Below are 27,111 nucleotides of genomic sequence, written 5' to 3' on the forward strand. Positions count from 1 at the left end.
CCTAAACTGTTCATTCTAGGTTTATATCCTGATAGACATCATATGTCTAGAAAAATAAAATGGATTTATGTTTGCTGCTTGCAAAAAGAGTCATAACACTCTCATGGAAGAGTACCAGCAAACCAAAATTCATTAACTGGATCAATGAAATGTCCACAACTTTACCTATGGAGAAGATTACTTACATTATAAAGGGGAAACTAGCACTATTTCAAAATACTTGGGGTCCCTTTATAGAATATATAGAGAGTGTGGATGTGAGGAGTGGGGCGGATGAGGCGTAGTTATCAGTGATCCTCTGCAGTATCCTAAAATAATCTCCTTTCTTTGGATACTTGACTTCCTTATTCTGTGTGAATTGTATATTCGAGTTTGTATTTTTGAACCACGCACAATAGTGAAATAATTTGGGCTAACCCTTGATAAAATAGAGAAACCTTTGTTGTTTTGATTGGTGTTGCTTTTTTGTTTTGTTTGGTTTTTTTTTTGTTTTTTTGTTTGTTTGTTTCTCTTTTCTCTTATACTCTGTACTTTCAACTAAGCGCTGCTCTAAGTTATCTCATAAATACCTGACTTGCAAGGAAAGACAAGTTGAATGCCAGACAATAATTTAGTTGCCCTTGACGTTTCCTTTGATGTGAGAGCACTCTTATTTCTGTATATCATTGGAAACATTTTTGAAAACCCAATAAAGATAATGTTGGGGAAGAAAAGATACATGCGTATGAGCAGTATTTAAGTCTCCTCAAGTTGCTAGTCAAACTTTGTCCTTTGTGCTGTTGAAATGGAATTAAGAGGTCAGAAGAAAAGACACAAACAGGAAGGTGACGTAGTAAGAAAATTAAATTAAGTCAAAGGCCTGAAGGAGAACTGCACTCAGAAAACGAATGAGTGAAAAGTTTCTGTGACTGGAAGCCTAGAACAAGAAAATGACACCCTGTGTGTGTTTGGAGGCTAAGTGTGTTTGTGCAGTTGGACAGGGTAGATAAGAAAGCAGTTTGACTGTTTGCCTGAGCATTCTGAAAGTTCATTTGAAACAAATTGCATAAATGTATTTGATACTTAAATTTATGTCTTTACTTACTGACACACCACATTCTGTTACTTTGAAGTTCTGTGTGTCTTGATAATGAAAAATTTCTCAGCAGGAACCAATGAACTTGAGAAAGTGTGGTGCCATGTGTGAAATACAAGCAGAACATTTCTGTTTTTAAATCTCAGTATTGCATTTTCAAAGTCACGACTTAACTAGTTCATAAAGTAAAAACCGGCTAACATTTGCTGCGTCCAGCATCCCAAATGGGAGAATTTACATTTTCAAACAGTTTGAAGTCTTGGGCAGTGGGAAGTTGTGATGTTGTGTATTCACTATTTTATTTCACATTTTATAGAACAGTGTAAAAAGATTCATGCAGATTTGTTGCTTGCATAATAAGAAATAAGAAAGAAATAGATATTGGTCAGCTTAACCACCAGGCTTTCATGTCTGTTCTGCTCACTTATATATTTTTAAACTTAAATAAACAAGACTGTGGTTCCTTGCGCCAATCGGCGCGGCCATGAGTGTGTCGGTCATAAAATCAGTTGTTGTCTGGCACATTGTTGGCGCATTGCTATCTCAAGTCATCAGAAAGTGATTGTGCCGTTGACTCAAAAACACCTGGTCTGAAGTGGAGTATTTTCCTGCTATTTAAATGATGCATTGTATTTAAGGAAAGCTGAGCCGCCCCAGTATTCACAAGCACGTACACCAAAGGAATATGTGACTCATTACAAAGCTTTATTGTCTAAAATAAACATCAGTGAAACTTTGGTAAAGGTCTTCTTTTTGTTTTTATCTTTTTTATAGCATCAGCTTAATTTTTTTTCCTTTTAATGACCTAGATTTATACACACTCCCCTCAGGGGGGCACCAGATTTCACAGGGGGACTGAAAGCATCCTCTCTAATCATTGAATTATCTTCCAAATAATGATGAGCAATGTGAGGTGATTTCTTTATCGTGTTATATTTATTTTTGAATGTTTTCTGTAACACTGTACCTTAATGAGCATGCAGATCGGCACCAAACATATTCATTAAATGTCATAAGTTTTGCAGATATTTAGTCTGCATTTAAATGGTTTGACTTTCTGGACTTTTCATGACAGTTTGCAGGCGTCACTGCAGTTGATTAAAGCGTCATGTTAGTTTAAATTTGTAACATTTCAAGGGCTCTTAGATTGTCTTGCCAGTTGGTTTGGAACATTGTTAATAAGAGTGTGACAAAGGGAGGATGCAGTGTTGTTACTAGTTATGCCAAATAAATGGACTGATGTTCTCAGAGTTGAATATGTCATCTTGACCATAAAAGACCATCTGCAGTTTCCTTTTACACGAACTCTCTGTGCTTGTGAGACTCTTTTTGCATCCTGTGCTGTTTTGGGAAATGAAGACATTTATTTCTTATGAACACAGGGGCCTGAGCAATGGAACAAGTGATGCAGCTGCCCAAGACATTTACTTAATAAATGTGTGCATCTGCATTCACATTTCTCGGTTGCCGCTTTGTCATTTTTGAAGATTTGAACTAGGCCTGGGCGATATAGCTGAAATTCTTATCATATTGTTTGATATTGATAGTTATTGATCATACAGGTTGTGACTGGCAACATAAATAAAATTTGAGTGAATATCACAATATATTTGAGCAAATAACTTAATATTGCAACAGTATTTTAGGGATGACTATTGGTTCTTTCACAAAATATTAACCCAATGATATTTTTTGTAAATAATCACCAGTAATGTGGATATAATGATTAACTGAGTAAAGGTCAATAATGGAACTGCGAAAACAGTCAACAGAAAATTACATCACTTCTCTGAAATGCATCCTTTAAAACCAGGAAAAGTAACATTATTGCCATATCACAATATATTGTTATTCAAAATCTAGTATCTGGTCTTATATCACGATACAGTATAATGTTGGTATATTTTCCAGCCCTAATTTGAGCTAGACCAAGGCAACATTTTTGCTGCACACACATGATAGATAGTGATTTGTTATGAGTTGTTGTTTAATTTGGTGTGTATCTGACCCACCATCATCATTCCCATCATCTTCTCCCACTAAAATGGTGCAGTTGACCAACAGGGGCTGGTAGTGAGATGAGGCAACAGAATCCAAAATGTTTGTACAGAAATGCATTTTATCTTTATGTATTGTGTTGATGCCGAATTGACAAGAATACTGTCAGCATATGATGCCTTTTATTTTGTGTTTCTAGAATAATGTGCTTTTACAGACTCCAGAGACATTTTTAATATTTCATATTTTTTAAATGGAGTTTGGTGTGATTATTTCTCTTGGAGAGTGCAGGGGGGTTTAGTTCATTTCAAGCTGCTAATATGTTTATTTTTTAACATTTTGTCACAACTACAGAAACACCAGATAACTGCCAAATTGTTATAAGTTTGTCTGAAATTTAGGTATTGGTTTGAGTAATGGTGTAATTATATTTGTATTGATTACTGACAGTGGCTCTCTCAATGGTACTTAGTTTCTAATGACAGTGAATTATTGTCCTTTTTGTGCATTTATCTGCCACTCACTGCTGAAAGTACAGAATACAGTGAAAAACTAAGATTTTTATATATTATAGTATAATATAAACTGAGTGTTAAAGTGAAAGAGCAGCTTTATTGATGATTGAAGGCATACTCCCACTTCTAACTGTAACTAAGCGTCCATGCTTATGAGCATTTGTGATCGATTACACATTCGTGTGTGCAATGTATATGGAACAATGATTATATCATATATTTATCATGAGTCTGAAGTGTTTCTCTGTTTGTGTGTGTCACCCCCTCCCAGGATTCCTTGGTCTCAGGTGAGGAAGCAGTACTTCAGCTCTGGTGTCAACAAGCGGTCACTAGATGCCATCGAGAGGGCGGCCTTCTTCGTAACCTTGGACGATGAAGAGCAAGGCATGAGGGGGGAGGACCCAGTGGGAAACTTGGATCGCTACGCTAAGTCCCTGCTCCATGGGAAATGTTACGATAGGTGAGGAGGACACAGAGGACAGAAATCAGATGAACATTGAGAGATCGTTTTAGGATCCTCACCAGTGATCCGTTATGTCGTTCTGAACTCTATGCTTTTGAATCAAAATAAGCCCTGATGAAGTTATACTTTGTAAACCTTCGAAATTGTGAAACACCCTACAAAGCAGTGTAACACTTATTTCAAAAAGATCCAGATTGCTAAATAACTGATGCATAACTCTTTTATATGCCAAATTTATATAGGCAACATATTATCCTATATTGTACCTAGAGAATGCTCTTAGAACCATCCCAGACAATGAAAAATTTAATGGCACCCACACTGGCAGAATCATTCCTCAAGGAAATATTAGAGCAGAATTTAAATTCCCAGAGGAGGCAATTTGCTTTACAGACAGTTGTACGACACAATTAGATACAATCAGTCACGCAGAAACACAGCACAAGATCCATATCTCCTCCACTGTCGCCGTGAATCAAGGAAAAGATAATGATATCCAGGGTTATGGCTTGTTTAAAACATCAATATCAGATGATATAAAGGACAATCTGTATCTCTTTTGACCCTAAAACGATAGACGGTGTCTTGAGATGACCCTCACTTCATACAGGTGCTGAAGGCAATTCAAGGTTTAGCCATACTTCCTATCGGAGTATGAATGAACCACGTGCACACAACATAGACACGGCTCAAACTGATGACAACTCACACAATACCTAAAGAATATGGCACCTCCGTATCCACTGGCTCTCTGAAACAACTCCTGCTTCCTCAAGTTTGGTGCCATCCTGAAATAAATAAACTCACCAAGTTCTCCTCTCTTTCTCTATATTGTGTGTATGTTGTTTTTTTCTATTATGATTCCAAAGATAGAAAAAAAAACTCTTTGTCATCCCTGCTGCTGCTGCTGCTGCTTGAGAGGACCATAGTTTTGTGATTTACGTTTTTTCATTTAATTCCCAGTGTGAAAAAGCCTTCTGACTGACATAGAAAAAGACAGACTCAATAAAAGAGGACGATATTGTAAAATATTTTTTCTCAGCTCCTATATAAGTGCACATTTCATAATTTCATAATTTTTAAAATTCTCATCTGTTTTTCTTTACCGTTCTTTTCTCGCCCCTCAGGTGGTTTGATAAATCCTTCTCCATTGTGATCTACAAGAATGGGAAGAGTGGACTGAATGCAGAGCACTCCTGGGCTGACGCACCGACAGTGGCTCACCTTTGGGAGGTGTGTGTGTTTGTTTGCCTAACAAATGTGAATTTTTGCTTACCAATAGCATTTATCCACCACAGTCTGTTTCTTGAAAGTCAACGAACCCTTAGAGAAAGAGAATATGGAGTGAGGCTGCTGCATGTTTTTGTGAAGAGAAAGAATCTCACAGCTGTACTGAGAAGACTGGCATAAGGTAGAAATCTCAAAACAAGGTTCTTCTTGTGCCTGGGACGCTAATGGTTCCAGTGTAAACAAGCCAATGTGCTTGTCTAGCTGCATCCTGTACTTAGGTCCACCCAAGACATTTGTGAGTACTTTAAAGGAGTCTTTCTCCAAGGCTGACCACTGTGGAAAGAGGTCTGACTATGTGAGACTATCAGAGCCTAAATGCATTACCAACATTTAAATGAATGAGTGATTTGGTATGAAAACCGGCTAACAGTGGCCTTGCATTATGACAGTCAATGACATCATTATATTATCGTTATATTTTAGTTCTACCATTGATGTCCAATCCATGCTTTGTGGTACCTTCAGATCTTTGTAGCTGAAAGGGAACAGAAACGTGGTTCATATAAAATGCCCACCATGACCTTTTGGCATGTCAGAATAAATAAGAGACCTAAAAATGAATCTGTATCAGTCTGTATTTGTGTTGTGCACTAGTTTCTGTGTAAATATGAGCCCATCTGTTCCCTCTTCCAGTACACCCTGGCTACAGATGCCTTCCAGCTGGGCTACACTGAAGATGGACACTGCAAAGGAGAGGTGGACCGCTCACTGCCCCCACCACAGAAGCTTGTCTGGGACATTCCCTCTGAGGTACTTACAACCTCCAAGATGTGTCTGTTATAACACTGTGCCCTCATTTGCTAGTTTTCCCTGGAGACAGAGGTGGCAAAGGCCAGAGCGTACACAGTTTTGGTGTGCACCTTTAGATTGGCCTGCACATAAGTGAAAGAACTCATGATTACACTTTTTGCTTAACATCTTCAGGGCAGACAAATCAACTGGAGAGAAAAGGTCTGTGAGAGCCTGATACTGAAATAAAATCATGAATTTTTCATAAGTGGGTTAGGGTTAGGGTTAGGGTTAGGGGAGTCACTGGGCCACATGCCAAGGAAACTACTGAAAAAACTATTTTCTAATCACATAATTATGTAAAAAATAATTATACATTGGCCAACAGAATAGGTGAACCACATGAAAAAACACAATACATAATTTTTTAATCTTAATTTTCACAAAGTCATTATGAAGATTTTCAAAATAAAATGCGATAACTTACTGATGGTCCCTAAGTGAACTGACAGAAGTTAATGCAGCACTTGTTGCTTCTGATCAGGGAGAGACAGGATGGTATAAATACACCAAAGCAAGTTCCTGATGAAAGGAACAATAGTTTGGCCAAAAGAGGGCTTCAGAATTTTCAACAAAGGCGGCAGTCCCTTGAGCCGCCTGGGAAGCTCAGTTAGTAGAGCGTGCGCCCCATGTATGGAGGCTGTCACACCTTCACAAAAAACAAAAACAAAAACAGCTCCTCTTTGAGTTACTTATGCAGGCCCAGACAGACCCCTTATGATCATATCGTACAGTGTTATGCACACGCCTGAATGCTTTCATTCACTACCTGCTTGTTCAAGCAGGCACAATAATTCAATAGTCAGATTCTTTCCGCTGTTATTTTCATTAGTTCAGGAGCATGTCTTCTTTGGACCATGCTGGCAGATTTCTGGCCTTCTCATGAACCGTTTAAATTTGTCTGAACTTGCATCATGTCAGAGTGGCAGTAGTGATTAAAACTGTACATTTTTTAGCTTTGTGGTGAGAAGATAAAAGACTTTCTGCTCAGAGCAATGGCTAATTTCCTCTTGTCATTCTCTTTCTAAGAATACTGCACGTACAGTCCCCTACTGTCAAACTTTCCTGATAATCCTTGAATACAAATTCTTAAAAAATCATCTGGGTTTAAAAATACACCTCAAAAAATATATATATGAACAGTATGTGGTGCTAAACTATACAAAACATAATGTGTGATGGTCATATACAAGGTATCTATGTAAATTACCAGTACAACTTTCATAAATTAATAATTCTAACTTTTTAGATGAGTATACTAGAGCAGAACCGATACAGGATTTGTCGACTGATACTATGACTATGAGTAAAAAAAACGTCAGTATTGATTGTTGACATGACATTCCGCTGGTAGTTTTAGTAATTATTAATCAATCCAATTCCAATCTACACCACGTCTGCCATGTGTTTTGCAGGCCACAATGATTGAAGGACACACTGCACAAGTTACATTGCACAAACTACACAAGCTTTTCAGCATTTCAGCAGCAGAGCATTTTGCCTGCCTGATTATGTTTACTTACTCGCTGTGACACCTCTGGTGGAATCACAAGCATTATCTAGAATACCCGCAGATCACTCCGACTGCCACAGCGTGGCTTTAACATGGCGCAGACGTATATAAACTTGAAGAAAAAGAAACTGAAATATCCGGCTGTTGTAAATGGATATATATGTAAAGTATACCCTGTTTATTCTTTGAAGTTTGACCTGATATAGAAATGCATGACTAACAAATATTATTTATCATGGCTCCTTTTCATTTATTTATGCTGTGCTGACTGGCATTGGCTACTGGCACCAGGGTCCTCCAACTTGCACACCTTAATGGAAAACTGATGATATCATTCATAAAACAGATCGTATCTTAAGTAGCCCTGATGATCTTTGTTTGTGGGAGCAGTGCACTCACATAACCTCACATAAATGTTCGTAGTCTCTCCGAAATCTGGATGCTGCAGTATCAAACCAAACAGTACTGTGGCAACCGTACAGAAAGCCCTATGGGATAGTGAGTAAGAGTTGTAGCAGTTTTTAATACTTTCAATTTTTAATTTCCTGCATTCTGTCTTACCCAAGAAAAAATCAGAGCAACGTTTTAAAGGCCAGAACATGGTGCCAACCTAATTTTGTTCGTCAGTACATCTCTGTCTATTAGTCGAAACCAGTTTCCTCACTTCAGTTTTCGCAGCGCGTTAAACAAGACATGACATTCCACTTGTGAAATCAGTTATGAAGCTGAATTCTCTGTGACAAAGTTGAAATGATGCTTGTTATACTGATGACTGTCTAGAGAAGGAAGGGAGGAACACAGTCCAGCTGTGATGGATCCGGGACAACAATAGCACAGCAGTTAGTCAACAGCGGTCTTTAGAGGTCAGTAGATTACGTGGGCTTTCACAATACAACAACATAGTGGTTAACAACACTGTTAACTGAACACTAAATGCTCCTGTGCATTTGTCCTTGGAGATAAAGTGGAGCAGTTGAGGAGTAAAGCACTGTGACTGAGCCTTTCACATGACGTGAGGACTATGGACTAGATCAGGGGTGCTGGATTTGATATTTTGAAAATACTTGAGGGCCTACTGTCAGACACACTGTGTTGTACCAGTGTCATTTAGACTGCAGTAACCAGCCACTCACTGTGTAAGTTGCACAGGCGTGAACAGGTCTCAGGGCAACTTTTTTGCACATAGAACTGGTGCTACAGAGGTTGAAATATTGTCTTTATTTGGTCATAATGATAAAGAGAAGGGTTCAAGTTCTGTTCAGTATATTTAAAACAAACAGAGGAGTGAGTGGGCGGCAACTACTACTTAAAATGGCTGTCTATGTCCAGAAGCAGAAGAAACAATTAAAGGATCTGCGACATTCAGCTTCCTCTTTTGTTGCCAAGCTAGACCATACTGTGCCAACAAATTCCAATGGGCAGTGCCGGCATGACTAAGTAGGTCAGCTCTGGTCAAAACAAGACCGCCAACTAAGCAGATATTGTATTCAAACCTTTGAAATGTTCTTAATCCATCCCACTTAAGGTGAATCAGAGTGATGATTTGCATGTTTTGGTATCCACAAGTTACTGTCTAACACTATATTTGTGGGTTAAATTTACTATAGTGCAGCATTTTGACTATGTTGTTGGGTGATATTGTAGGTGCTGTAGGTTTATGCAACTCTGTTACACAACACGGTTGTAAATTTGAGTGCAGTACTGTTTTCAGCATCTGGTTAACAACACATCAAGTAGTTTCATTTTGAATCAGCGCATTTGGGCCAGCTTGAAGTTCTTTGTCTTTGCTCCCCAGCATTACACGCTTCCCTCTCATATCCTGATTCAGTTAATTCAGTAATGAACTGCGTTAACTGTGTTAGCAAATACAGGAAACTGCCTCGAATTGCTGTGAGGATGAAGTTGCTGGCGGTGGCTGACTGCCGTTTGTTGAGAGGTATCAATGTATTCAATGTAAAACATATTTACAATACTGTCACCTTCGTCTGCAGTATGTAAATGAAGAATGAAGTGATAGCTGTGGCCAGAGGCATTATGTTTTTGGTCTTTTATTTCTCCAAACTTGACTCAAATGACCACTTGAATATAGAATTTGAAGGGCAGAGGTCAAGGCCACTGTGACTTCACAAAACATGTTTTTGCCCAGAACTCAAGAATTCATATGCTAATTGTGACAAAATTAACACAAATATCTAATAGGACAAAATGATGATGTGATGTTTGTGACATTTTTATATCCAAAAGGTCAAAGGTCAGCTTCACTGCGACATCACAATGTTCAGTCCTCTGTGCTCCTCTACAAAAATAATCTCTAAGTGAAGATAGCGTGTTTTTCTCTGGAATTTAGTTGTCATATATTAGTCTTCATATATTATACAAGTCTGGACACACATGGAAGTTAACGGCAACTTGACTGGTTGGTGGAGGCAAATGACCACAAGGTGGCAGTTCTAGTTTTCCATATGGTGTCATGTATGAAAAGACCCAAAAGGAAGACTGTAAGTGGACTTAAAGGGGGAATGGGAATTGAGAACTGGTTGCAAAGTTGCACAATCCATCAGAATTGTATTTCTCAGAGCCTATCAGTTCCTTTTTTTGATGCCAGCATGTTTTTCTGATACTTGTGCATTACAAAGCAGTGACAATCAAACTCACATTCCTGCTACAGATGAAATGATATCAGTTTCATGCTGATAACTGTGATCATTTTGGTCACTATAATTGTTATATGCAAGTTTTATACCATTACATCTGTAACGTCTACGTTGTTAGAAAAATGCAACAAGAAGAAGTTGTGGTTCAGAGGAAAAAACAGTCCAAAGTGTGGGTTTGTTTCACAAAGAAGGATGACAACAGTGCTACTTGTGGTCTGCAAAATGGAAGAAGAAATATGCTGAACTATACATACAAAAGGAAACATAGCTTCCCTATACTTGGCAGTGTTTGTGTTGTTTTTTCTACCCACTGAATGCAGCATGTGACCCTGAAACTTTTGAATCTTTTGCTCCATCCACGAACAGTTTTGGACCGACAGCATGTTACACAACAACTGGGGCATCGTCTGCTGTTTACTGTTTGCAGGGGTTTATATGAGTGGCTGAGTTAGAGGAGTTGCAAGGGTTTGCTGGCCATCCTTGATATCTGATTGGCCGACCTGAGTGCCACTCAAAATTAATCTAACTGGCTGATTGGATGAGTTGTCCCGCCCCTAATCTGAGAGGGAAAGTCATGAACATGAATAGTATCAGTGAAGAGGCAAAACAGGAATCAAACAGAACAAACAGTCCTGGGTCCAGGGACATACAAAAACAAAGTAAATTAGTTATAATTAAAATTAAAGCAGCATTTTGTGCACTGCTATCCAAAACCTGTTTTACCTTTTACTCTTTTCCTTCCTTCACTTCCTTTTATTGTTGATGTTGGATGGATTGAATGTTTGGTTGTTGCAGGCAGTACATGAGTTTCTTAAACCACTCAACTCCTTGTCTTCCTTTCGTGAAAAAAATCTTTCTTTCTTTTCTTTTATTCTCATACTTTTTCCCTCTCATAATTATGTCAGCATTATGAGATACTAGTTCAGTACAGTGAGAGAAGTCACAATTGGAAAATGCCTTTGCTGAAACACAAAAAAACTATAATCATAATTTTTCTTGCTACACCTGACAAAACAACTTTGGAAGGTAGAACTCTTGGTGGTCAGCCAAGGGTTGGGAGAACTTGTCCGTGTGCTGACAGGCTGAGGAAGCAAGAGTCGCCTATTGTCACGTAACCGAGACAGAAAAGTGAAAGCATGTAAAAAGAAGGAGGAAATTGCTAATGAGATGGGATAAGATGAGATTAAATCCAAACATACTGTAAAGTTTTAGTGCAGCTATGAAACAGATAATTAAAAGGTGTCTGAGCAACTTTAACTCTCAAGAGAACCATTTGGAACAATGGAATAGCATCATCCATGTTACTGAAAGTCTTTTGACCAGGATGTTGTTGTTGGAGGAGAATGCAAGGTATTTTTCGCAGTACACGACCAGTTTATGCAGAACCCTCTTCTCCTCCAACCAGCTCTAATGACTCCAGCGTAGTTCCCAGAGGAGAGCTGGACTGTACAGTCAGTTTGTTCAGTTTGATTTGGTTGCTGTCTCTGATGCCGCTGCGCCAGCACGTTGCAGTAAGTATGGGTTCACAGATTGCTAGTTAAAAGGCAGTTTCGTAGAATCACTGTAACAGGGAGTGGCTGAAGACATTTGTTACGTTTATGACTCCACGCAAGCAAACGTGGCCAGAGGCATTGTATTTTTGGGCTGTCTATTTGTCGATCCCATTCTTGAGAAGGTGATAACTCAAAATCTCCTTGAAGAAATCTCTTCAAACTTGGCACAAATGTCCACTCAGACTCAAGAATGAATTGATTAGTTTCTGGTGATATTGATATTTGGTATCTGTTGATATTTTGGGGACACTTTCCCCAAAAAAGGGGGGACTTTCTTCAACTTCAACTTAACACCTTGTATTAAACTCCTATAGTGTTTTCATGGCATCTAATGCATGAGTCTTGACAGACATGAATGTAAACCGCAACTTGACTGGCTGGCTGAGGTATGCAACCGTGAGGTGGTAATTCCAGTTTCACTTATAAGAATACACCCTAGCTTGGCACTAATAAACTAGTCTATCTCACCCTCCCTGCCCTGGTATGATTTGTCTGGTTAAATCCTTTGAACACCTACACAGCTCTTATCAGTTAATCTAGCTACAGTCTCCTCTCAGCTTTGTGTGGGTGTGTATAGATTGTAAATCAATGATATCCTCCTGAGTCTTGTGTGGGTGTGTATAAATTGTAAATAAATGATATCCTCCTGAGTCTTGTGTTTGCTTTTCAAGACCTGTTAGAAGTGGACAAACTCTATCTATCATTCTTGATAGGATTTGTGACTTAAAAACTTCCTGTCAAGGCTCCAGCTCACCTTCAACCTGAGCAGAGGTTTTGACTTGTCTATTGTGTGTGTGTGTGTGTGTGTGTGTGTGTGTGTGTGTGTGTGTGTGTGTGTGTGAGAGAGAGAGAGTGTGAGAGAGTGACAGTGAGAGAGAGTGAGAGAGAGTAACCTTGTGTTTTTTAAGGGCTTGGCTGATACTGATACTATTTTTGGGGCCAATACCATTATTAGTGAGTAAAAAATTCTAATATCTATATATATTTTTGCAATGATCCCTCAAAGGTGCTTATCAAACAGAAGTTAACAATAAAAATTATTGTCCAAAATGATATCAGAACACTGAAACACTGAAACTTTTACTAGTATTTTATTAATGATGGAAAACTATAAATAAAAAACACAAATACAACAAAAAAAATGTTGTAAAGCCTGAATTAAGAAGGATTACATACTCATAAAGTACTGCCTATAAAGCTAAAAAAAACACAAACAATGTGCAATTCTTGCATCATTATTGCGAGAAGAAAATTGAAAATGCCCCACAGAGTGATGTAAGCTTAAAGCTCTTTCCTGTGTGAAGCGTCAAGGGTTTCATTTTTCAATTGAAAAAAGAAAGTAGTCTGACAGTGAGGAGAGTGATTTCACCACCTGTTGTTCAGTGAGATATCAGCCAGAGTGAGAGCCAATCAGTGATCTAACTGAGTCGTCTGACTGGGACTTTTGCCACTGGAAACCACCTCACAGTTTAGATTGCAGAGTTGTCATTGCTTCAGTAGTAAGCTATTCGATCTTCAGCTGCTGAAGGGAGAGTCTCGGATTTTCCCCCTGCGTGCTTTCACTGATCTGACTGCACCCCCTCCCCCAACAGTTAAGTTTATGTCTCAAAACACGTACTAAAAAAAGAAACGGAAAAAGGAAGCAGGTGGGAGCAACCCTGGAAACCTGTATTTCAAGACTAGTTTCATGTTGATTCATAGTCCATTCATGTACTGCACATGAATGGACTATGAATCAACATTTGTAACCATATACTCATCTTTTTCCTTTTTATTCTTTGTCATAAACCTGAGAAAGTATAGATGTGTCAAAGGATTGTGTGGCTCCATGTCTTTAAGTATTTTTGTTTTTTTATTATATAGATACAGACGAACATAGGCAGGAAAGGGGATAGAATGAGGGGGTGACATGAAGCGAAGGGCTGCAAGCTTCAATGTAAACCGCTGCAGATGACTGACAGCCTCCGCAAATGTGTCGAATGCTCTACCAAATGGCCTGACCCGTGTTATTTCCATTTGGGGACTCTCTGGAAATTGCGTGGTCCAGTTAGGCTAAAGGTTGTATATTCATTTTGTGGCGACTGTCATCATTTCATCACTGCCCACTTATCAGAGGGTTCATTAATGTTTTCCACAGTCAACACCCACAATCACCTAACATGTTAGTCAACCACAGAAGTAGTTTTGACATGTCTATATTCTCTGTGCAAGCAAAGCACCATTTTCCTATGGTGCATTGAGGTCCTTTCCTCACCCGCAGTGGTTTAGTATACTTTAGGCAGGGTGTCGTAGTTTTCGAGATACATCACTAGAAATGCACTCCCAGCAAAATCGTTATATGTTCTTAATGTACGGTGCACTTTGTTTCTCTTTTGTGTCATGTTTCTCTGTTGTTTTTTGCGTAAAACAGTAAAATATTCAACTTTTTAGCACAAGGCGTGGAGTCGCACCACAGGTCAATGTCACACGTGCCCCAGCCAGCCAATCAAATCAGGCAAGAGGCGGGGTATACTACTTTACTACTTCCTTTTTCATTTATGATGCCAGTAGAAGATGTGATCTAGCTACCTAGTTAGCTGCTGAACGAAGGATTATGTCAGATGTAAAGGGGGAATTATTAGCTCACCTGATCGTTTCACATGTAGACTCTAAAACTAGTATTATTCTCTCTGTGTCCGACATCCTACAGATGGCAATAAAAAAGCATGTGTGGAGCGCTTCCTCCAGTCAGACTCCAGAAAGAGGCATAAACAGATCTAACAGGTGCCTGCCTTGTCCATGTATGCACCTATTTGATTTTATAATAGAGGCCTTATCTTGTCAATTGCATGAGTCATTCAGTGAAGAGAAAGTCAAAACAGGAAGGGGAGTGATGAACAGAGAGGAATGAAAATTAAATTGATGCCTTTCTGTTTTGTTTCTTTTCTCCGCTCACGTTTAATGGGCGTTTTTAAATGCTTCAAACTGCTAAATGTAATGTCTGTTAAGGACCCTGCCATCATGACTGCAGGTTGGTATCCACCTGCCTGGGGAGTGATCTTAAGACTGCATTGTATGTGACAGATAGATTGTGTCTTAGACCTCCTCCTCTGTTGATGGATGGCTACTCCAGGTTAACAAAAATAGCCTCTGTCACTCCTCGTTCAAACCATCTGTCTTCCCTGGACAACACGCAAACTGACGCCTAGTTCGTGTTCCAGTGGGTGGTGTGAGTCACAGAGGAGATATTGGTCTGTGTGAGGGGGTTTCCTGTAAACATCGATGTTGGGGCTTCTGTCCTGACTTATGTGCACAGCACAGTCCATAAAAGGCCAGGACCCCGTTTACAATACAACACAAATAAGTTTTATTTTCCCAGACACAACCCGTAAAAACAACCCGTGAACAATTTACGATACCCGTAGCGCCATGAAGGCTCTGGGAAACGGGGCCCAGACTGTTCCCTTTTTTTTTGGAAAAACTCAGGATTTTTAACAGACGTCACATTTCTGTGCTTTTCAAGCCCAGCAACACCCTGAGGCAAAAGCTTGTCCACCCCAAGGACGGAACACGCAGACACAAGCTGGCCTGCGTGCTTCCCCGGCAGTTGGACACCATCTTACAGTCATGTGACTCTAATGACTCACATGATGCCGGGGTCCTTAACTACTCTCATTCACACTTCCCCCCAGGTGACCCTAACGTAACCCAGTAAAGGTAAAATCTGAAGTCCAGTCTGCTTCTAATATGGACCAAACTTAATAGACCAACCTGAAGAAGAAAATACTTTACTAATACTAGTCAAATTAAACCGCACCAAGCTGATAATAGAAGCACATCCTGTCTTTAGCAGGATGTTGCGCCAGCTTTAATATGTCAGGTTTGTTTCATTATATTAACAACGAGTCATTTTCTGTATCCTTGAGCCGCTTCATTCCCAAAAATAGTCTGTACAGGATATGTAGATGATGAGATATCAAAACCGTTTGCCCAAGTGTATCAAAGAAGGTTCACAGATGAGCTTTGAAGGGGCAGACTTGGTTCAGACTTTACTGTGGATGTGTTTGACATAATGTCTCATCATGTATCCTTAAATTCTGTGTATGCTGTGTTACACACACACGTGCTTGTGGACTTGACATAGTAATTTCAGAGAGACTGCACTCATGAACAATGGGCTCCCTTCCTCTGCACTGTTTACATTGGCCACCCACTCCTTACTTATCTAAAATCCAGCTCCGGAAACATAATTGTGTTCAGATCCAGCATTTTTCATGCATTCAAAATGCAACATTTAACTAATTAGATCTCATTCCCGAGTGTGTGCAGTATACGTGACCAATCACAAAGAGCTGAGGGCACTTTTTTAAACATAATTTTCTGTTTCTTTTACTATTTCTTGGCTACATTTTTGATAACAGCTTAATTTTTGCCAATCTTTCAATCTGAAAAGGAAAAAGGAGAAAGTTCTCTTTCTTCTTTATACTACAGATTAAATGTAGGGTACGTAAATGTTAAGTTTCATTTCAGTTTATTGGGTTAGGGTTAAGTGTTGATAATTTTTAATGACCTAATTCTGATAAAGACCTGGAGTGAGTTGCACCAGCTTGTCTATACTAAACCTGATCCTAGCTGCTAAATTGGTCTTAGTTAAGACTGGTCTTTATAATGGACATTACATTGGTTACAATATTTCCCTGTCTTGCTGATTTGTAGTTAATTATCCCTGATTTACAGCAAGATTGTGGCAGATAAAAGATAAAGAAAGCAATTTCATTTCATACTGAGGTAAGAAAATTACTAGAGCTGTACAGCCAGCACAGGAAAACGCAGTGTAACAGACAAGAAGCAGCTGACTTGAAAAGGAATAACAGAGAACATAAATTGTTGTTCAGATGAAATACATGGTTGATGTTAGTGAGCACACTGTTTCACACTGATTTCACCAGTTTACTGGTAACTGCAGTATCCTCAGTCTCCCTTAAAAAAGATCAGCTGTTGGTGCAACCGGCCCTTGGAGACAAAAGTTTGAATTTACCCACTTTTTAAAAAATTTTATCCGCCTTGCCTTTACTTTAACTACTCTTTATTTATCATGGCACAATTTAGACAGGAAAAAACAAAACACACAGTCATTCCATGCTGTTTCTCTTGTTGTGTCACATTTCAATGGTGCAACCCGCCAATATACATCACTAGCTGTTTGCGTGTCACTTGTGGCACACTCCATTATCATGGGATATGAGTCGGGGGCATATTGCTTATGTGCTTTCAATGTGGCTTGTATGTGAATGAGACTATTTAATATTACATTGAACAATTTTCTTATTGCTATTGATGAAGTTTGCAGTCAGATTAGACGTACAGCAGAGAAAGCACAGTATTATCTTCTGTGTATTTCATGGTTTTGCTGGTAAATTTGACCACAATTTGGATTGCAGCACAAAACACGTGTCAGCTTGCCTTGTTTGTGTAATTAGCTGGCATCTCATAAAGATCGTGCTGATGCAGCCGCTGAGACATCCTCAATGGAAAATTACACATTTCTTACGTTTCTCAGTTCTGCCTGAAATCATGAGAGGTATTCAACATGCACAACGACCTGGATGTAACAGTTGCCTGCCATTAGTCACACTTTGTACATCAGCAGTGACTTGTGTTGTCTTACTGCATATGCATTTAGGAAAGAAACATCACACAAATATTGTATTCCTGTTCAGCACTTAAGTCAACTTTGGTTGTTTCATCAGTTATCAAAAATGAAAAATAAGGAATAAAGGATAAATTCACTTATTATAGAGAAATCCCAGTGATAATAGACAAGGTGTAGACATCTCTCTGGATTAGTTCATTCTTAAAAAAGACTAAGAGGCACCACCATGCTTATAGTTTAATGCTAACATCAGCATACTAACACGCTCATCAAGGTTTCACTTCTTTGCAGTTTATATCATCCCCCCATCACAACACTGCTCTGGCATTTATGGGGAATCCCACCATTACTATTTTTGGGGATGTTTCATCCAGTGTGGGTCTTTTGCTAAAATGTTGCATTATATATTTTTTTCATTTGTTGTTTTCTGACTTGTTTTATGGGCTTAATCATCTGTCTGTTGCATCAGGCTTGTAAAAGAGTTATAGATAGATTTCTGGGAAATTTGGATCATTACAAGAGAAGCACAACTCGGTATTTCACCGTGTTTAACAAATTTTGGAGGCTGATGTAATCAGTTGAAATGTCAGCTTCTTGAAAAGTCAGGGGATCACCAAAATAATTTGGATTCAACATCTGGAGACGATGTATGTATGTACAAAATAATGAGGCAATATTAGTGGAGATATTTCCATTTGCACCACAGTGGCTAAAAATACATTACCAAAAACTGATTCTTGCAAAGAAGAAGAGAGCAGTAATAATAAGTGAGCACAATGTCAACAATAGAGTTTTGCGGTTATGTATATTAAACTTAAAGTTAACATTTTAATGATTCTTACATTGTGCTTACATTTACCTCAGTGTTCCGGTCAGACATCTGCTGCATCGACAGCATCTTTTTTCACTTGTGTTGTATCTTCTTTTGTGAATCATGTCATTTTATTTTTTTTCCTTTTCATTTAGATGTTTCTCTGCTCCAACACACTTGATTCAAATGATCAGGTTGTTATCAGGCTTCTGCAGAGCCTTGATGACGAGCTGATCATGTGAATCAGGTGTGACAGTGGGTCAGACAGTGGGCCCTGAGGACCAGGATTGGGAAACACTGATTTAGAGTTCTTGAGTTGGCTCTTGTATTTAAAGCATTCCTGTGTTGATCACCTCTGAACTTCAGAGCATGTGAGGAAACAGTCCCAGATGTTGACTCTAAAGACGCTAAATTCACAGATTCCAAAGGCGTGATCACTGAAAGGAATAATTTGCCCTGTGCCTTTCGAGGATACAAACATGTGTCTCAGATGGGATAAATGTTACAGTAGCTCTGACACACACACAAATGAGTGTGGTCATGGTTAGGTTACATTAAAATCGTCCACAATTTTGAAAATTGTCATCATGCTTCTTGTGAAACTCAAGAACTTTTGTGCGGTTGAGGATGCTTGCAAGCAGAGTTGGATCTTGCCGACAGTTCTCAGCCTTGAAAAGTCTAATTAACCCCTGTGTTCCAGTTTTTAAGTCTCTTTTTCTCTGTCTGTCCATCAGGTTCAGGCCCAGGTGTGCCGCTCCCTGGCTGTTGCCCAGGCGGTGGCAGATGACGTGGACTGCCACGTATTTCCCTTCAGAGAGTTTGGAAAAGGACGGATTAAGAAGCTACGCATCAGCCCCGACGCATTCATACAGATCAGCTTACAGCTGGCATACTACAGGGTAACACTTTGACAGGCACACACACAAAATACACACATTGTTTTTGGAGAGATGGAGGTGGTATATGGCAGAAATGTACATTTAATGTGCAGCATTGCAATCAATCAGATGCCCAGTCAGTCGTGAAACACCAGTCATAGTGAAAATTAAACAACTTGGTTCTTGTCCTGCACCAAACAACAGTTTGGTCAGTTTCATTCATTTGTATTTAACTGGGCATTTGTATTTATATAAAAGTAAATATACACTCATTCTGATTTTGATGCCTCCAACATGTTCCAAAAAAGTTAGAACCTGAAATTATTTGGAATCAGTGCATCATTCCTAGATGACTGCGTTGCGTTACTGTTGCATCATGTAGCCTGGACATGGACATTCAGATATGTCCTGGGTCTCTTTTTGACAGATGCTTCTTCAATCTGCGCAGAACAGTTTGAGCAGGCAGGAAGACAGAAACAGAAAAAGCAGAGAGAATCCGGTCAGTTTTTAAAATTGACCATGAATACAGACAGAAAAGAAATTATTCACCTGTGAAGCCTACATATCCCTGGTAGAAGCACAAAAAGCAAGGAGGTTAATAAAAGTATTTGAGCAGCTCAGCATAATCAGGTAGGCACTTTGTGCAGTGCCCAGTGGAATCAACCAGTCAGTTGGACATTTGTGTCCTCTGCATTGTTCTTTCTTTCTATCTGCATTGGTTTTAGAAGCTCATGGTCATATGCTAACTTGTGTCCACAAGCTGGAGAAATATTTTTATATTTGTGTGCACTACCAGCCCGATTTGACCTTTAACTTGACATTAAACAAGCCAAGCAAACGCAGACATGACACTGACAGTTTTAGCATCCTCTTAACAATGATGAATGAATGCATTCAACCTCCTTTCTCTCTTTAAAAGGATGACTCATTAATGGTACCATTATAACGACAAATTTCGTTTGAAGCTTCGAATTGAAAATGTTCTTATGACTAGACATCCTTATTTATCATTTTGTGGATTTAATACAATCATACCCATCTTATGTATGTCGCTGCAAGACAATGCCTCATCGTGCGTGTGTATTCACTAACTGCAGTAAATTTTTACTCTCCAAATACAGCTCGATGATACAACCAAAGATATATATTTTTTTAAATGTTTGTCTTGGTTAAAAACCATACCAAGCAGCTGCAACCATGACTCAGTGTCCAAGTTCTTCTGTTGGCTGCTCAGAGAGCTCGGACTGTGTTAAGGTCAACTGAAAAATCTCTCGCCAGGAAATAGATGTTTTTGCACAAGATGCTGTGTCTAAATTGTTTATTTTAAATATTTTTAGTAGTAGTTTAGTTTAGATACTTGGCCACTGTACTGACTATTTTGATGTCAGACTGTGTTGTCAGGACAAATGAATGCTAACTACAGTAGAGTAGTAGAGAGTTAGATATGTTTTAAGATGCACAAAAGTAAATTTTAGTCATAATCACCCCCTGGCTCCATGATTCTGAATTATTTTTAGTTGGTTAGATTATGTGCCTGGAAGTATGTCTTTAAACCTCCTATCTGTGCCATTCTTGCCTTTCCTGTTTATTTTATCTCGGCTGGTGTTTGTAGATGTATTGTAGCTTTGTAATCTCTTCCTATGGGATTCTCCCTCTCTCTCTCATCTCTTTTTCTGTTGCCTGAGTTTGTTGGCCCTCACTGCAGCATACCATTATGTGGGACTAAGTGCCTAATGTTTTGGTTTTATTCTTTATTTGGAGTGCCATTAGCTCATTAGCTTCCATAACATTCCTACTGCCAAATACAATATATTTATTTTTGTTGACGTTAGTGCTAATTTGAACATTTTCACCCAATTAATAATGGTTTGTAACTCTAATTGTAGATTCTCTCCCAACTCCAGTAAGTAAACATCAGAATTTCTAATAGCATATAGCAAATTATTTTTGTTGTCAGGAAAACTGCCATTGAAAAACACTTGCTGTGTTCTACCAAAGAGGTAACTTTTCATCTACGGTTTTAGCATTGTTTCTATAACTTTTGTGTGTGTATTTCACAATGACCACATGTTTGCATTACTTTCATTTTCCCCTGGCTTCCTCTCAAACCACTTCCTCCTTCTTTTCTTCCTCCAGGATCGTGGTGGTTTCTGCCTGACTTACGAGGCGTCGATGACCCGTCTGTTCAGGGAAGGCCGGACAGAGACCGTGCGATCCTGCTCCAGCGAGAGCTCTGCATTCGTCAAAGCTCTAGAGAATGGAGAGGTACTGATACACTCCTTGATTATGCTGTCTTTTAAGAATTTATTGCAAAAACTGACATGAATTTTTAAAATCCTGCTGATCCCAATGTCCATCAAGTCTAAAATCACCATATTGTCACAGTAAAATGGCTGTTTTGTGCTGTATTTCTCATGAATTTGAAGGTTATATATGTTTTATAGGTGTTTTTTTTAAATAGATGCCAGTCTAAGTGTGATTTGGTTTGACAGGCAGAGGAGCAATGCAGGCGCCTCTTCCGACTGGCTTCAGAGAGGCACCAGAACCTTTATCGGATGGCTATGACTGGCGCTGGAATTGACAGACACCTCTTTTGCCTATATGTGGTCTCCAAATACCTGGGGGTGGAGTCACCTTTCCTCAAAGAGGTAAACTTTTAGTCTGGTTCAGTGTTACTTTGCTGTTTTAGTCTTTTTTCAGTAATATACACAGAATATGAAAAGTGATAACGGTTTCAAAGCAACACTTAAATATTGACTTAAATTATTCAGATATATGTGTGTGTGTTTACTTTTGTCTTGCCTGTCATCTGTCCTTTGTTGGTGACATTCAGTTTCTCCCCTGGGGGACTGATAAAGTATCTTGTATTGTATCGTACACCATTAAAAATGCCCAAAGTCACAGCATGGATTCCACTCAAAGGAGGTGAATGCCCCACAGCACTTCAAAATAAAGCACAGCAAACATCTGTCTTGTATTTTCACTGCCACTCTGCATCGAAATTTAGAGAATTATAACTTTGAAAGTAACAGTGGCAGTAAAACTGGTGGTGCTATATGAATGTCCCCAAAATCAGTATGATTCGTTCTCCTGGCCACCATGAATGCATCGAATTTGATGGCAATCCATCCAGTAATTGTTGATATATTTCTGCAACAACTGACCAATGTTGCCTTAGGAACAGAAGAACCTCACTTACTTGTTGGCAGTTGTAGTATTTATATTTCCATTTCTGTAAAGCACCTCGTAAACTTGTCAAGAGAAGTTCATCATTACTACTTTCTGCTTTGTCCTTGTTTCTGGCAAAACCAGGAGATCCAGTCATCAGTCAGCACGGGAGTCACAAAACAAAAGGATGGTGATATAATCAGTCCTTGAGTGAACTGTAATTGAGTGCAAATGCAGTTGTAACCTGAACACCAAATAGATAGTGACAGCATGTTGATTTAGTCTAATCTAGGGATTAATGTTTCTCCCGAACATAAGGCATTTTCTATCCAGGGAACAGAAGCACATTATCCCAAGAATCCTGGGAAATGCTCTTGTTTTTCAAGGTATAATTTCAGCTAATGCCAAACTATATGGGTCACATTCCAGGCAATGCTGTATGTAACAAGGAGAAATGTGAGCGCTTCAGTCTATTATCTGATGGTGTTTATAATTATTGGGGCAGACGAACAGCTTTTCAACACTCATCATCATAATTAACATAATATAAAATGTGTAACAGTAGCCTCAGTCGTTCACAGAGTGCAGCACTTTGCATCTTCATTGTTTAATCTTTTGAAGTAGTTCTGCTGGCAGAAATTGTTGTGTTAAGCTGATTAAGATGCTAGAGCCACAAATCACTGTACTAACTGAAGGTAAAGTCAGAAGGATTTGTCTGAGCTGTTCATACATGCAGCAGATAGATAACTGATTGTTGAGTGTCATTCCCCGCACATCAAATACTGATGTTTTTAGGTTGGTAAAGAGTCCTGAGCACAGAAAAATAATGAGAAAATGAGGAGAAACAGGCAAGGATCTGATCTGATGCAAGACAGGATCTCAGACACAACCACACACTTCTGTTGGGTCATAGATGATAATGGAAATGGATTATGTTCATTCATTTTTTAGGTCAATATTGCACATTATGCCTTTAAAAATGTTTGAATTCATGGTGCTTTGTGGCTGTTAAGTAATTAATTAAAGCGCAGCTGTTCTACCAGCACGCACATACACACATACACAGCTGCTGAATATGTTTTAAGAAAGTAAACAAGGTGTTTCCCATTTTATATTTCCTGGGAAATGGAAAATAGTTTGGATAAGCTTTCCTATGAGTCCTGTCTCCTGGGAGTAATACACTGTCTGGTCTTTCCAAAAACATATCAGCTGCAAACTGTTTTACACGTACGCCTCAGAGAGCCTCTGTTGTAAATCCATCATCAGTAAAGATGAAAAGACAAAATCCACAAGCACACTGTTTGTGATTTATTATTTGCTTTCATTGTAATTTCTCCCTGCAGGGCAGATAGACCTACACACGTTCTGCTTCACCACCCTTCCTTTCTTCCCACTCCCACTCCAGGTTTTGTCAGAGCCATGGCGTCTCTCCACCAGTCAGACCCCAGTGCAGCAGATGGAGCTGTTTGACCTGAAGAACCACCCCGACTTCATATCGCTGGGCGGAGGGTTCGGACCTGTGAGTGACCCACACTTTCCTCTTGTTTTTATTTGCAAATATGGATGACGAGGACATACAAGGTGCATGTTTTTGTAGTCAGAAGCTGGTGTATGGATGCAAACGTGCACAGGTATACTTGTGCAATGGATGGTCTGTGAGGTATTAACTTTGTGCTCGTGTCAGGTTGCTGACGATGGATACGGGGTTTCATACATCATCGTGGGTGAGGATATGATCAACTTCCACGTGTCGTCCAAACACTCCTGCAGTGAGACAGTAAGTGAAGCCTTTGCCACTTTCATCAGTGTTCATGTTGCGCTGATGTTTAAAAGTTTGAATTACAGAGGATGTTTGAAGGTTTTTGTGTCAAACTGCAATGAAAAAGAGTTAATATTTTGCACAAAATTTATTGGCATTTTGTACAATATCAGTATCAAACAGGAAAGAAACCTTTGCAGAAAAAGCAGAGGGATCATATTCTGTGTATTTAAGTTTAGCGGTACATTTGTGCATGATGCATCATCCTGCTTGTAGGGACATGCAGGCCAATTGTGACAGTAGAGAAACCAATCATTACAAATGAAATTACTGTTTAAGCATTTAGGAATATAAAATATATCATTTTAATTGTTGGGGCCGAACTGCACGCCACATTGCAGGAATGCTCATTTACTACGTTTTACTGAGAATGGAAAAAAAAAGAAAACACTTCAATGTGGGACAGTGGTTGTTAAGACCGGGACAGTTCACAGTAAAATTTGGGACAGTTGCAGAACAATGAGGGGACAAAAATTTACTTGGAGCCCTGCCAATATATTCAGCTGAATAATTATTCATGCAGACATCTCAATGAATAATTATTCAGTAACAGTTGATGCTGCAATCAACTTCCTGCTAACTGGTTGATCACAAGGCCGTTAAAGACTGATTCATGGCTTTCCACGCCGAAGGCTGGGTTGCATCATCATCAGGCCATTCTTAGAACAAAGCACATGACAGGACCGACAAATTGTTGATTGCTTCGCTGGCCATTTTCAGTTCCCTTTTCACAATGTCACTTTTACATAGAATCTTGTGTTCATGAATTGACATGAATAGAACCAGACCCATAAAATAGTGAGGTTGATATAACTGCTTGCATATATAGCTGTCTTAGTGTAGATGCCAGCTGATAAGTAACAAAAAAAAAAAAAAAATTAAAATTAAAATAGTTATGCATTATAAAACCAAATGTTCAGATGAATGAATTATACTAGCAGTGAAAACTTTAAATTTCTTCAGAGGTTCTACAAACTTAAAAATGTTGAGTGTCAGTAGATTTTTTTTCTTTTGTGTTTCTTTACAAACCCTTCTACTAATCCTGAGATACATTTATTGAAAATAGTTATATTTAATAGTGCTGTCAGGCGATTAAAGAAATTAATCTAATTAATTACAGGATTTGTAATTAATTAATCTAATTAATCGCATTTTAATCTCATGTCTGCTAAAGGTCCCCAAATAAAGAATTTGAATTCTAGGACATTACAAAATTGTAGTGCATGACTAATCAATTGAATACACAAGTTACAAATCACTGCGTTCTTGTTAATAGTCCCGTCTTTGTTCTTTTTATAAATAAACTTGCCGTTCAAAGGTCCAAGTAAGCTTGCCTCGCTCTTAGGGGTGCAACGGATCAAAAAACTCACGGTTCGGATCGTATCACGGGTTTGAGTCATAGATCGGATCATTTTTCGGCTCAGCAAAAAAGAAAAAAGTGGTGGGATTAGGGTTAAATTATTTTAAAAATGCACTTGTCTTTGATCTTTGTCTGTCTGTAATTATCACCATAGTTATGTAATGTAATAATAATGATAATAGTAATGATAATGGTAATAATATTAAAAACTTCAGACTTATACAGTGCTGTACTCTGTATATACTATACATATATTAGATCATTATACACTGTACAGTATAATACACAACTATGCTCTGTAGTCTGGCTCAATGTCCCGCCTACAGCAGCACATCTGATTGGTTAGAAGTCACGATCAATCAGCAGACACACTGTGTCACAGACGGGGTGAGACAGAGCTGCAGCGGTGAGCAGAGAGGAGCTGTGTAGAAGTTAAGACAAGTTTCAGTGAACATCACAGTTTTATGATCTGTTTCTTTGGTGATAGCAGAGTTACATCAGTGAAAAAAGTTACGGTCTGGATTTCACTCAAGGCGATGTGACGACTTTTAAATCAGTCGCTCTTCACAGAGATGCGCTGCATACAGCCGCATTTGTCCTCTTTTCACTGCAACTCTGCATTGAGATTTCGGGTATTATAACTTATACAAAAGTAACAGTGACAGTAAAACTATGATGCTCACATGTGGTCCGCGGATCACACGCGTGCCGAACTCAAATAGCCAAATTTAAAATGCTTGCGCATTGACTTGCCACTCATGATTAATTGCGTTAATTTTTATAGCGCGTTAATTTGCAGCGTAATTAATTAATCTAATTAACGCGTTAAACTGACAGCCCTAATATTTAATTAACTGTAATCAAATCAAAGAGTACATGTAACACAATCTCCAAATAATAGAGTTCAACAAACCCCCCAAAATTGTGGGAACTGATTGCCTCAATTTTTTGACTACTGCTAACTTGTTTGGGTTTATAGTGTGAGCAGATTTATTTCTACACAGTAAAAACTAAAATGTGGATATTTTTTGAGTTTTGAAATACAGTTTTTGTGGGGTTTCTGACACTCAAAGATTCAAGTTTATCTGGAGAAGAAAAGTTGTCTGAACAAAAGATTTTTTTTTTTTTTAACTTTATTTCAAAACGAGTTTGAGTTTGATTCAAAATTCTAGTCAAGGCAATTGCCTTTAAATTATGAGTTTCTACACTTTAATTTTTACAAACATCTATTTCAGTATCAGTCTTAAAAATATCAGCAATACTTAATTTATATAAGTTGCTTCTCCTCCCTCCTGCCATCTCATCCTCCCTCCCTCTCTCTCTCTATCTCTGCTCTCCCTGCAATTGTTTGTCTCTTTTCTTTTCCTTCCCTCTTTTTAATCCTCATTGTTCTCCGTTTTAGGACTCCCACAGGTTCGGAGCTCAGATAAGTAAGGCTCTTCAAGACATCATGACTCTCCTCTCTGCTGACACCAAAACCTCCTCGTCCTCCAAAGGCACAGGCCAGCCTCAGCCCAAAAAGCTCCTCTGAAATTGTCAAGAAGTGTCTCACCATGACCAATATTTCCCTCAAGATGTCTAAACAAAGTGTAG

At 38.8% G+C, this 27,111-nt stretch overlaps 1 protein-coding gene across 1 annotated transcript in view; it reads left to right on the plus strand.

Moving 5' to 3' along the window:
- Window positions 1–27,111, plus strand: part of cpt1a2b (carnitine palmitoyltransferase 1A2b) — a 47,779-nt gene extending 20,668 nt beyond the window's left edge. The window contains exons 11-19 of the mRNA XM_084744748.1: window positions 3,860–4,048; window positions 5,179–5,284; window positions 5,975–6,091; window positions 19,028–19,192; window positions 21,308–21,436; window positions 21,664–21,819; window positions 23,745–23,858; window positions 24,024–24,116; window positions 26,921–27,111. Of these exons, the coding sequence (XP_084600874.1) occupies window positions 3,860–4,048; window positions 5,179–5,284; window positions 5,975–6,091; window positions 19,028–19,192; window positions 21,308–21,436; window positions 21,664–21,819; window positions 23,745–23,858; window positions 24,024–24,116; window positions 26,921–27,049 (1,198 nt within the window). The 3' untranslated portion in view covers window positions 27,050–27,111. The remainder of the gene's footprint in view (window positions 1–3,859; window positions 4,049–5,178; window positions 5,285–5,974; window positions 6,092–19,027; window positions 19,193–21,307; window positions 21,437–21,663; window positions 21,820–23,744; window positions 23,859–24,023; window positions 24,117–26,920) is intronic.

This window comes from Lutjanus erythropterus, chromosome 19 (assembly GCF_056507025.1).
Source record: "Lutjanus erythropterus isolate fLutEry1 chromosome 19, fLutEry1.hap2, whole genome shotgun sequence".
Classification (NCBI taxonomy): Eukaryota; Metazoa; Chordata; class Actinopteri; order Lutjaniformes; family Lutjanidae; genus Lutjanus; species Lutjanus erythropterus.